Source organism: Marmota marmota, unplaced genomic scaffold, assembly GCF_001458135.2.
Source record: "Marmota marmota marmota unplaced genomic scaffold, marMar, whole genome shotgun sequence".
NCBI classification, from domain to species: domain Eukaryota; kingdom Metazoa; phylum Chordata; class Mammalia; order Rodentia; family Sciuridae; genus Marmota; species Marmota marmota.
Window position 1 is genome coordinate 36,773,803 of NW_026000037.1, and position 13,318 is coordinate 36,787,120.

Genomic DNA, 13,318 nt, shown 5'->3' on the forward strand with positions numbered 1-13,318 from the left:
GAACCCCGTGAACGTTTTTTTACCCCCATCCTCGGGGGCTTCCGAATATGTTTTATGACGGTTGATTTTACACCAGGAGGTTTGTCTCCGAGGAAGACGCAGAAAACTGGATATCTAGCGAGAACTTCCTTCGGATTCCCCGGCGCCTCGGGAAAATGGGAGCTGCTGCAAAGTTGGCGTTTGCCGTCTTTCTTATCTCTTGTTCTTCAGGTAGGTGCAGGGAGCGCGGCGGGGCTGCTACTGCGGCCGCGGCTGCCGCTGCTGGTGCCCGCGGTTGTCGTTGGGTCGGCGAGCTCCAGTGGAGCCTGGGGAGGTTTCCCCACACCCTGAGCCCGTCTGCTGCTACCACCACCCCCTGGTCTGATTGTGATCTGGAAATCTCCATGAATTTTTCTTGTTTTGAGTTAGGTTGACGAACTGATAAGAGTGAGTGCTGTGTTGTTGTGGAAGTGAGAAAGTCATGGTTTGTGGCCATAACACTGGATGACAGCGCTGGTGGGGTTGCTGTTAAGCCACAAATACCACAAGTGACAATTTATGCAAAGGTTGAGACCCAAAAGGGGTATTCTGAAATGTCATTTAGTATAAGCTCCTCCAAAACAAGGTGTTGTTTTTTTTTCTTTCTTTTATGAATGTCATTTTCTAGTCTTCTAATTAGTGCTTCTCCGGTGAACATTACGACATAAATCAAGTCAGTTGATATTTAATTTTGACCGTGAGAAACAATGAATCCTATCAGCAATTCATTTGTCTCTTCTCACGTTTTCTTCAACTTCATTGTCCAGCAGTGTTAAAAATAGTTGTTGTTGTTGGAGTATTAACTATAACTCAGTGCAGGAGAGGTATGCCGCTGTCTGTTGGTAATGTGCTGGCTTTCAACCATCATTTATTTGTGTGCTCTTTTCAGGCATAGATTTTGCTTACCTACGGAATACTTATTTTAAACGCTTTGTTTGGAAGCATTGTTTTCGGTTAAGAACAGCCCATGTGAAATTGTTCGTACTGTTAAATATGCTGTGCTCATGAGATATATTTTATTTAGCCTAAGGTTGGTAAGAGTGATCTGGCCATTTTATATTTGAAATTTTGATTTTGTGAGGACGTTCTGTGTTGCAACCAGTGGTTGGAAAAACTAGTCTTTTGTATTTGAAATTCTGTAAATGAATACAATATTTAGCAGCAAGGTGTGCAAATGTACATAACAGGAGAATTAATTGCATAGATGAAATAGTTTAAAAATCATAATGGATCTACTTATCCTAAGTATTCACTATCCAGTTACTAGGTTGTGAGATAGAATTATAGGGGGAAGAACGAATTGACAGGTTTCATGGTCATGTCTTTATCTCGTTTGCCACAGGGAAATTAGAGGGTGGTAGTCTTTTCTTTGTGTACCTCTGTGGTGTGTGTGTGTGTGTCCCTCTTCCCCACCCCCCTTTTAATAGAATCTTTTGTAATGTATAGAATTTTGCTGAATGGTACATTTCCTTGTGGTTAATAAATGGATAAAGTCTAGTCTTATGTCTGTAGTGGTATTGATCAGTTCCGGGTGGGCTGAATGTGTTGTGAAATGGCGATCATTGCCAGAGATTAACCAAAAGAATCATGTCTGTTTAAATGGAAGAAGAAACATGCTTAAGGCAAGCTGACAGTTCTTTTTGTGCATGGTTTAGGGAGGAAGCTAAACAATGGTGTGTCTGAAATGAATGAAGGCCTTGATAACATTAAACATCTTGCTTTTGTGAAATGACTTAACCATGTAGTTTTTATCTTTCCTGTAGTACTCTTTCTCCTCTGTCCCTATTATGTTCTGAATGGTGAACTCCTCTTATTCAAATCCCTTTTTCTGATCTCCTGCCCTTGAGAAGGAGGGGCATCATGGCCACTGACCAAAGAATCCTGGACATTATTCCCTCCCAAACCCACCTGAGTCACATTAATTGGTGAAGGATGTTATTCTTGAGTGGTCTTAAGGTATTACTTCTAGAAAAGCAGGCTGTTGCTATAGATCTTACAGCTTCCTCTGGTTTGGGAGTAAAAAGAATTGAACATTAGTTTCTTAGAGGATAATTTTTCACTGGGCCAGAGGTTAATATTGAAAATTTTGATATAAAGTATTTTGTTGCTATGCAGCATAGAGATAGTTCATTTACATTAAATTAATATTAAGTATTGTTGCATAGATTGTTTTTTTTTAAATGAACATTTCTAGTTGAATTAAAATATGTGGTCCTATTGAATATAATTGAAGTAATCTTAAAAGCCTCAATCCATATTTACATGAAGGTTTTTAGTACTTAAAACATCTGATTTTTAAAAAGGGCTTTGTTATGAATCAAATATACTTTAAAAAAGGATTATTGTGTTTCTCCTGCTAATTGATTTTTCTGTGTAATGTGTAATCTGGCATGCTGGAAGTATCAGAGTGGTTGTTTTTTATGAGAATTAAGAAATTTATCAAGTTGTCAGATTCTTTTTTTTTTTCCTTTGATATCTCATTTAAAAAATTTTAAGTGGGAAACAATAGTAAAGAACAGTCCTTCTAAGTGTTCAGGATGGAAATGTTTTCTTTAGTATTTTGTGGACTTTGATTTTTCAGTTTCTCATTCCATAGTTTGTATTCTGGAGACTGATTATGCAAGATATAGCCAAGTGTATAATTTCCTCCTATCTCTCATTCCAGGGGAAACATTTTGAGTTTTACCCTCATCCTGGAATGCTTTCAGATTCCCTTTGATTTTGAATTTTTTCATTCCTCTTATCTCTTGGTTTCAAAATACAAATCTGCTTCTCAATTTTTTCCTTTTTAAAGCTTCATGGTTAGTTTGTATCTTTTCTTATAATTTGTTAAAATATGAGGATGAATTTAATACTTGTCCTAGAACTTAGGTTTATTCTACCTAGAATAATGAAGCTTTTGTGGTATTTGAGCTACATTACATTTTGTAAGAATTCCTTTGGATTCTGTGGAAGCTGGAAAGTGTGGTCAATATATTTGATGAATAAATGAAAGTATGGTAATTATGTTACATTTTCTTCAGTTCAGCTAGGATATCTGTGTGTGTGTGTGTGTGTGTGTGTGTGTATGTATGTATGTGTATATGCTTGTGTGCCCTCGCTAGTGTGTGTGTGATTGGAGGGAGAGTTGGCACTGCAGAGAATCTTCTGAGATTCTTGTTAACTTTGGCTAACAAGTGTAGATATTAAATACGTTGTTTTCTAAGAGGGAGGATCTCTTAAACGTTGTCTGTGATCAAATATAACCTGTTGAAACATTCAGACTAGGAAAAAACCCCGACACACCCCCCATTTTATTTAGATTTTTTTTCTATTTATGAGGTACATCAGTAGTTTTCAAGTTGGGGTGATTTTTTTCTCCCCTCTACCCCAGGGTACATTTGGAGATATTTTTGATTGTCACAGCTTGGAGTGTATGTGCTACTGGCATCTAGTGGGTGGAGGGCAGTGATGCTGCTAACCATCCTATAGGACTGTCTTCCATAACAAAGAATTATCTGACTCAGTGTTGAGATTGAAGACCTGTTCTAAACTCTTAATTTTTTTTTTTTCTCTTTGCAGTACTGGGGATTGAACACAGGGGCGTTTTACTACTGAGTTACATCCCCTGTCTTTTTTATTTTGAGAAGGATCTTGCTAAGTTGCTCAGGCTGGTCTCAGATTTGCAGTGCTGCTACATCATTCTGGAATTACAGGTGTGCACTGTGCTCAGTTTAAACACTTAATTTTTAAAAGCTTAGTATAGAAGTAAAAGTGCTGTGCTTCTTACTCCCCACAAAGTCAGTTATCTAAATTTTATCAGTATTTGGAATTGGTGATCTCCAGTTGACCTTGTATTTAAAGTTTTTATCTTTTCATTATCTTTTAAAATTAAAATATGATTAAATTATGGAAATAGGCTATATGTATAGGTTATATATATTATTGCATCCCATTAAATTTTAATAAAAATATTTTGCTGACTTTTATCAGTAAACTTACAATGGTCTATTTTGATAGTGTTCATGAAAACTTCATATTCATGGATATGATGAACAATTAGTCAAGGTATCAATCCTAATTATATTGCTTTGGATCTGGGATTCTCTCTGCTATACCAATCATCTTTAAGGATATTGCCTTTTATCTTTTTGAGATCACTGGGCTGCATGGCTATGGGGGTATGTGTGTACATGTGTCTGTACATATTTAACATGGTGCCTAAAAGTTTTGTATGAATGGAAGAAATATGTTCACCATCACATGTGCCTTGAATAGTTTCAAGGTATAGATTCACCCTTTAAAAAGGATTTCTTTTGTCTAACTATAATTTCAAGAAACTTTTAAGTGAATTCTTAATTATATAATTTTCTTGAAAATCATTAGTTGGGTTTTGGTTACCATTAGACTTATTTAGGATACACTAAATGCTATTCTATGATCTCTTGCCGACCCTTGCCCTTTTTAAGATTAAATGTTGATCATAATTAATAAATGCATACCTTATTTTGAACTCTGGATTTATTACAGTTAACTCAGCCAGCCAGGATGAGAATTATAGTGAAATTTGAGATAGATAGATTGATTAGATTTGATTATATGTTTGTTTATTTTAGTGACGGGGTCTGCCTATGTTGCACAGGTTGGCCTTGAACTTAACCATCTTTCTGCCTTAGCCTCTCAAGTGTTTGGAATTATAGGCATGTGCTACCATGCCTGAATTTATAGTGAAACTCTTTTAGTAGTGCTATACCATTCAGAGGAGAAGTCTGAAGTCACTTCCACAAAAAGTATGCAGATCAGCCTCATATTGTCTCTTTAACATCTCTTCATGGCCCTCTGGTATGGTACTACTGATATTTTCACCTTTGGATCCACCAGAGTCTGTTCCAAAGAAATGAAGACTAATTAAACCAGATGAGATTTTAATACTCACTAATTTGTTCTTTCAGAGTCTAAGACTTATTTTTTTTTTGCATTTTTCTTTTATAAGTACTATTACTTCTCATCTTTGATATCAGATTTGTCTTTTCATGCTTTCTTATGTTGCCACTTGTCACAGTGTTCCTCAGATCATAGAGGAAGTTGGCAACCTTTAACACTGGGGTTACTGGTATACCTTCACTATTTTTGTTATAAAACTCATCATTTCCTTCTGTTATAGTTCCTTTTTCATATTCTTCCCTTTGTCTACTCCCCTGCCTCCTTTTCCTTCTGTACTTTCCTATACTGTAGGCTGTTTACTTGTGGAACCTATGCTAAGTATTCACCATGCCTTAATAAGGCTCACTCATTATTTTCAATGAAAGCAGATTGAATTTAGAATGTTTGAGATTGACCAGATAGTTTTTTTCCTCTGGTTTCTGAACTACTGTACACACATTTGGGAGTAGTGTTATCTCTTGTAATCAAATAGCTTGAACTTTAGATTGCTCTTATTTTCCTTTTCATATTCAGGTTTTTCTTAACTTTTTGCTGCTGTCATATAGTCTCTTACTAATTCATCATCTCTGTTCATGCCAAAATTTGACCATACCTGAAAGTGTATTTCTTGCCACTGATGGGCCCACATTAGCTTTTCTTTGTGGTACATTTAATTCTGTTAAGTTATGACAGCCATGTCTAGACAGAACATTGATTTTAAATTAACTATTGAACATGAAAGTTCCAGGAATAGTGTATAGAGGAAGAAGGCAGGAAAACTATTTTAGATAGCAGTTGATTTTCCATCATTCTCCAACTAGATTTCAGTTAGTCATTTTCATATACCCAATACATCTAGTGGTCAGGTTTTTTAAAATAAAAGTATTTAAAGGAAATATGTTGATCCTGAGGTTGAATTTTTAGAACTTTTAGAATGGTAGACCTAAGGGGGGAAATTTGGAGTTTCTTACGGATAGTACACAACATTGTTGGTTGTAGTGTTGGTTGACTTGGGTTCTTGTGCCAGTACTACCACTATCTAGCTCATCTGTCATTTTCTCTTACCTGAATCATTGTTGGTCTTTTAGCTAAGTCCAGTTAGTTCCCTGTCACTACTTTTCTTTCCAGTTCATCCAGATAGCTGCCAGAGTGGCCTCATTAAAAAATAAATCTGACATCACTTTTGCTTAAAACCTTTCACGTTGAGTCACCTTTATAGAATCTAAAGTATTAGCATGGTACACAGGGTCCTTTGATTTTTGGTTCTTGCCTATTTTCTCGAATCTCTTTGTATAGTAGTTAAGGGTATAGGCACTGACATTAGATTTCCTTGGTTTAAATTTTTACTTCACAGCTTAACCTTGGCCAAACTCACTTTAAATTCACGTGCCTCAGTTTCCTCATCTACAAAATGGGAATATTAACAGTGCCTGCCTAAGAGATTGGTTTGAGATTAAATGGCACATAAATGCTAAATATTTTGCTATTGCTTCTCTTTAGTGTGGATTCAATCAATACTTCATTCATACAAATTTGAATTACAGTTTTCTGGATGTCATCTTGTGTATCAGTAGGGTATCTTTATACATGTTGTTTCTTCCGCCTTTACCTAGCTAACTCCTGTTGTTTTAAAAGACTAAGTATCACCTCTTTAGAATTACTCTCTATCACCCAACCTAGATTCAGTTAGTTGTTTTGTGTTCATCTAACATCTTGTAAGTCACCTTGATTTCAATAATTATTGCAAATGTTTACTTGCCTGCTTTTACTTTACACTAGTGCAGATGTTTACTTTCCTGTTTGCACTCTTGAAAACATCTTCTCTTACTCTACAGACTCATTCCTATAACCAGGTACACAGTAGGCACTCAGCAAATGTTTATAGAATGAATGAAATGAAATTATTTCACTTTTCTGGGCCAGAGATTTCCTCTTATGTTAAGAGATGAACTTGGATTAGATGACTTGAATTAGATGATCTCTGATTTTTTTCCTACTTTAAAAGATATAAGATTCTATAATTTTAGGATTAGTGTTCAGTAATGACATTTTGTTAAGAAAAATTATTTTGCTGGTAGTTGTTTTGATATCCTTAAGTTCTGATCATTTTTAAAGATGCTTTATTTTTTATCCTTAGACTAAATCTTTTAATATAATTTGAAATTTTATACTTAGAAGATATCTTAGATATCTTCAAGTTTCAGTAGCTTTCATGCTTTTTTGGCCATAATCCACAATAAGAATTATACATTGTGTCATGACTTAGTTCTCATGTAATTGTGTATGTGTGGTGTGTGTGTGTGTGTGTGTGTGTGTGTGTGTGTATGTGTATGTAGCAGAACAAAGTTTCATGAACTATATAATCTTAATGTGAGTAGGATACTTTTAAAAAATAATTTGATTTCATTTTTAAAATGTTGAATTTGACCCATCAATCAGTGACCAGCCAATGGATTGTAAACTTCTAAAACACACTGACCTAGCTCATCAACTTCTTATTCTAACCAGTACTTCAGAGAAGGAAATATGTTCAGTCAAAAATATATACACTGAACAAAACTGTGCACTGAAAAATATGGTCATTATTTAATCTGTAATGGAGAATGTGTGTCTAGGTGTTGGAATATAGGGAAAACTGGTCTCAAGGGACATTTTATTTCTGTTCTGGACTAGTTGCATAAATTAAAGTACATATGAAGGTGTTGTAGATAATTTTGGGGAATTCAGACTTTTTTTTCATTTAAGAAAATTAGAGGAATTATATAGCCCAATACTAGAGAAAAATAGTATCTTTCCAGGAGTTTAGAAGAATATTCATCTTATATGAAGCAAAAAATACAAAACATCATCAGGAGCACAAGAACAGTTGAGAGTAGACTTGACCATGGTTGGAAGGCAAGTTGGGATAGAGGAGTTTTGACCTAATCTGAAGAAAAGATTTATGTAATAAAGAGATATTCATAATTGCTTAAAGAGGTGGGATATTCTTGGTCAAAGGGGTAAAAGCAGATGAAAGTAATTAAAACTTAGAAAAGGTAGAAGTGATATAGATCCTGATGGATGTTCAAATATATGATGTGGGATATAGGACAGAAGAGCAACTTGAATATTAATGTAGATGGAGGTAGTACTAAATAAAATTGGTAAAGAAGTTATAAGCCAGAAAAAAATAGAAAGAGCTTTCATAACTGAATAAATACACAGATAGACATGGATTTAGTGATAACTATGAATGAAAATATGCACACAGATTTGGAAAAATGAAAGCGCACATAAAAAACTGGAGAGCCTGTGATATTCTCTTATGTGGTGAACACTGTTTGATGAATATGTCTTTATTGTGATACCTACTTAAAGAATTCTGAGTTTTAATGGCTCAATATGTTGTTTGTGCTTAAATAATGATCAGATTCTAGTAATTACAGTAATGAGCCTTAACTGGTCATCTAGATTATGTTTAAATAATGGTCAAATTCAAGTAATTACAATAATGACTCGTTATCTAGATTTTTATATTTTTATATTTTATATATTTTTCTAAATCTATGTGAGGCATTTTCCTTACAATAAATTATACTGTGCTATAGAAATAGATTTAGATATTTTTCTGATCTTGTTATATGCTATTCATACCTGAAACCTAAACCTTTCATTGATCATTGTTTTGTACTTAATACAGACAGTTTTTCATTTTTTTTTGGGGGGGGGGTCTGTTATCACACTGGGAATCAATTTATCCTCTAATGTTGCTGAAGTAACAATGTTAAGCAAGGAGATACTTACTAAATGTTAAGCAAGGAGATACTAAATTGGACTAGCTACACATTTGGGGGAGGGGCTGCCTTATGAAAGATTTTTAAATTAAGTCTTTACATATTGTCTTTACATCTAGTTATAAAGCTTGAAGGGAAGATTTTTCCTAGTTGTTATTATTGACTTTAAAATTTATATTTTATAGAAAGGCCATTATTAGGAAAAATCTGTTGTTCATATCTTTATGACTATATATTAAAAACCAAGCTTGTTCCAAGGCATTATTTCAAGAGGAAAGGGCATGGGTAAATTATGAGATCTTAGCAGGTTTCTAAAACTCTGAGATTAATTTTTTAGATGTGTAAACCAAGTTGTATTAAATAGAACACTATACCACATAACACAGTGGCAAATCTAGAGTAGCTCTCACATACATATGTTAATCATTAATCTGTCTTTGAGTCTAATTGAGAAGGATATAGTGTGTAAGACATTTAAAAGTATAAATTCAGTTTTTGGGAGATTTTTTTTTTATTGTGGTACTGGAATTGAATCCAGGGATATTCTACCACTGAGTAACATCCCCAAGTCTTTTATTTTATTTTATGTTGAAACAGGATTCTAAATTGTCCAGGCTCACTTCAAAACTTATGATCTTACTGTCTCAGCCTCCCAGATTGCTGGGATTACAAGAATGTGTCACCATGTTTGGCTTTCTTGGGAGATATTTTTAAATTTGCAGGTATATTACTTATAAACTAATGTGAAATCATATTCTAACTAAAAATGATACAGACAAAATATCAGTATAGAGTGCTAGATAGATGCCAGGAAATAAACATTCAGATATCATGGTTCTTTACAAAGAGTTCTTTAAGGTCTCATTGTTCTCACTCATTAAAAAGAAACATTGGCATAAATCTGCATCTGTATTTGTCAGAATTAAAAAAAATGATTATTTCATTTCAATTTTAGGTATTTTAAAACTTCTTTTTTGATATAGAATTTTTTGTGTTTGAAAGATTCTCAGGTCTTTTTAAGGTACCAATAACTTAAGCTTTGAAAACACAGTTAGTTGAATTTTAAAATCAGTATTTTGAGTGTGGTATAATATTTTGGAGTAAAATTTAATAAGAATCTTTCACTCAAATTCCTACTTTCCTAGTGACTCTTCTTTGACCTTTGACAACCATTAAGACCTCACTTATCCCCAAATTAAAGATGATAAAATAGGTGCTCATTCATTTAATAAATAAATTCTGGATGGTTTGCTAAGTGTTTGGGATTTGGTAGTGAACAAGACAGACATATTATGCCCTTATGGAGCTTATAGTCATGAAGTAAGCAGTCAAGAAGCAGTCAAGTGAACAACTAAATATAGAGGTCATATTTACTACTGTTGAAACTAGCAGGGTGCTGAGAGGATTGCTTTTTATTCACCTCACATCACACATCACAATCACTAATTGTTTACCTTCCTATTTATTATTTATCGTTTTCACGGCTAGAGTTTAGGTTCTAATAGTAGCTCCAACAGTGAAGCAGGATATGTGTTCATCGCAATATCCCCAGGACATAGCACAGTTTCTGGCACAAAATAGAAACTCAAGAAATATTTAACTGGCTGCCCAAAGAAGTAAATGCGGAGATCTGGAGAGAGAGGAACAAGATCATACAGGACTTTGATCTAATAGGGGAGGGGATTAGAATAAAAATGCAAAGAACAGTGGTAAGCAAAGAATTTTAAGGAGGAACTAGATCTCTTTTGCAGCTATCTGAAAAATATATTGGGAGGGTATAGGAGTAAAGAGGTGAAGACTAGTTAGCAGTCTGTTGCATCAGTGTGAGCTAGACTCTCCAAGATCTCTCCTAGCATTGAACGTTCTCTGATTGTATTGTACAACTTGCTTACACTTATCAGTCTTCCTCTAGTATTATTTAGTTATCCGATGTTTTCTACTAGAAAAAAGTTTTTTTTTATGACATAAGAACTTTGAATATAGTGTCTCAAAAAAAGTAAAAAAAAAAAGATAATAAAACTCGGACTTTTATCGAATTTTTGTAATAAATTTCTATATTTATATTTTGTGCATCTGCTAATTTATATTCTTATTTAAGCATTCCCACTTCTAAAACTTTGGCTTTCCTCTTCTTCAAATACTTATTTTTAAATGTTTTTATTTGTATATTATAGTTATACACAATAGTAGGGTTCAGTTTGACATTCATAAATGCATATAACGTAATTTGCTCCACTTAAATCCTTTGTACTATTTTTTCATAAGATCACTACCTCTTTATTGTTTGAAATATGTAATATACTGTATTTTGTACCTTAATTATTATGAATAGATCTTTTTCAGGTAATTAAGCTCTTACAATAAATTCTGAAACGTAAATAGTTAATACTTTGGGCTGTTAATTTTACTTAGTGCTACAGCCTCTAATTGTAGGTAGTCAGTTTCAGTATTCTTATCTGGAAGGATATCAAGCTTCTACTCTTGTTTAGGGAAGTAATGCTTTGGGCAGGGATATTGGCTTTTATTATGGCACCAAGTTGAACAGCATCTTTGACTAGGAAATAATTGCATTATTACATAAAGGTGAAAGCAGAAGAGACATAAAATTTTACTGAATTTAAAAAATATAATGGTGGCTACCTTTTCATTTGATGTCTAACATTTGAAGTAGGAAAAACTAACTATATTTGAGTCACTTTGTGTAAAGAAGTATAGTTTCACACCCTGTAAATACTATAGGACATTCTGTTTCTTATTACCTTCAGTAAAGTAGTTCTAGGAAAACAAAACAAAACAAAAAACCGGTGGTTAGGCTTTGTGTTACCCTCTAGTGGAGTTTGATACTATAGGATTAGTGGAAAATTTAAAAAAAATTATTTTTGTTGATGAACTTTATTTTATTTATTTATATATGGTGCTGGGAATCAAACCCAGTGCTTCACACATGCTAGGCAAGCACTCTATAAGCTATTAAACCAAGCCCTAGTTAGTAGAATTTACTAATTATTTTTATAATGAACTTGAACTTGCACAAGTGTACTTTAAAATGATATGGGGAGAACTGAAAAGTTGAAAAGTATAAGAGAATGTTGATAAATAACCAATGAGGACAGACAGTTCCCAGATGGTAGTTTTATGCAAGATGGGCATAGTATTAGAAAAACAATTTGTTTAGCAGGTATTCAGAAACAGAATAAAATACCTTTCTAAAAGACCAAGAAATAAAAAGAAGTTGAATAGAAACTAACAATACTTCTATTCTATATAAATATATGACAAATTTTATTTGGTAACCTTTTCCTAATTTTCTTCTTTTGTTCTTTCTAGATATATAACTTGGTTTGGGTGTTAATTAGGAAATTAGGAGACTCTGACTACTGAGAGGGCCTAACAGCCTGTCAAGTACCATTTTCTCCAGTAACTACCTCTGATGATTTTTAAGAAGAATAAACTACTCAAGCTGATCCTTACTTCTGAAGTATGGAATAAAAGTAATAGGTTATTGTCAGAAGTGAATTAGTTGGACTATTTTTTTCTCTTTGGAGTCAGTGAAGCATAGTTGGGATCTTTTATCTTCAGGTCTTATCTTTTAGTATTGTATCCCAAGAATATTACTATACCAAGAATTATAATTTCTAACTACTCTAACAGCATGTATTTAGCAGCCCTAATTTAAGTATTTTCATAGTTAATAACTACCTTTATTTCCATGATCTCACTAAGCCAGAGAATAGAAGAATAGCTGACCCAATATATTATAGATTATAGAATTTTCTGCTGTTGGAGCATGTGATTTACCAATAAGGGCTAGTTAACAGAAACAAAAACATATTGGTACAAGTAGTCGTTTGTTGGCAAAAATGGCTGTCTAAAACAAACAGCCATAAGAATTTCCTTTGTCTTCAAATTCAGTGTAAGTCATCTATTTTGCATTCTTGGAATCATATATTAGAAAGAGCAGACATTTCTCAGGAAGAAACCTTGGGTGTTGGACCTTTCTCTACCATGGTGTGATTCTGTGTGAACTTGGGGAAATTCCATAACTCTGTGGACTTTTTACATTTCAGTGGAATTCATGTTGCTCACCTCATAAGATTACAATGAGGATTCAAGGTTACACACAAAAGCCCAAGCACACTCATATACATATATACATGAAACCTTTAAAACTTTGAAATGTTACACCAAATATTTTTAAGGAATACAACAATGTTTTCAAGGAGTAGAGAACAAAAGGGAGAGTTCAGGGGAACTATGATAATACTTCTAATTCAGAATTTGTGATTATTATTATTATTTTTTTTTAATTTTTTATTGTTGGCTGTTCAAAACATTACATAATTCTTGATATATCATATTTCACACTTTGATTCAAGTGGGTTATGAGCTCCCATTTTTACCCCAAATACAGATTGCAGAATCATATCAGTTACACATCCATTGATTTACATATTGCCATACTAGTGTCTGTTGTGTTCTGCTGCCTTTCCTATCCTCTACTATCCCCCCTCCCCTCCCCTCCCCTCGCCTCTTCTCTCTCTGCCCCCTCTACTGACATTCATTTGTCCCCCTTGTATTATTTTTCCCTTTCCCCTCACTTCCTCTTGTATCTACTTTTGTATAAC

General features: G+C 33.8%; 1 protein-coding gene across 4 annotated transcripts in view; it reads left to right on the plus strand.

Moving 5' to 3' along the window:
• Positions 1 to 6: 6 nt before the first annotated feature.
• Positions 7 to 13,318, plus strand: part of Acvr2a (activin A receptor type 2A) — a 76,784-nt gene continuing 63,472 nt past the window's right edge. For all 4 annotated transcript variants that reach the window (XM_048812236.1, XM_048812237.1, XM_048812238.1 and 1 more), the window contains exon 1: positions 7 to 210. In XM_048812236.1, coding sequence (XP_048668193.1) covers positions 156 to 210 — 55 coding nt within the window. In that variant the 5' untranslated portion in view covers positions 7 to 155. The remainder of the gene's footprint in view (positions 211 to 13,318) is intronic.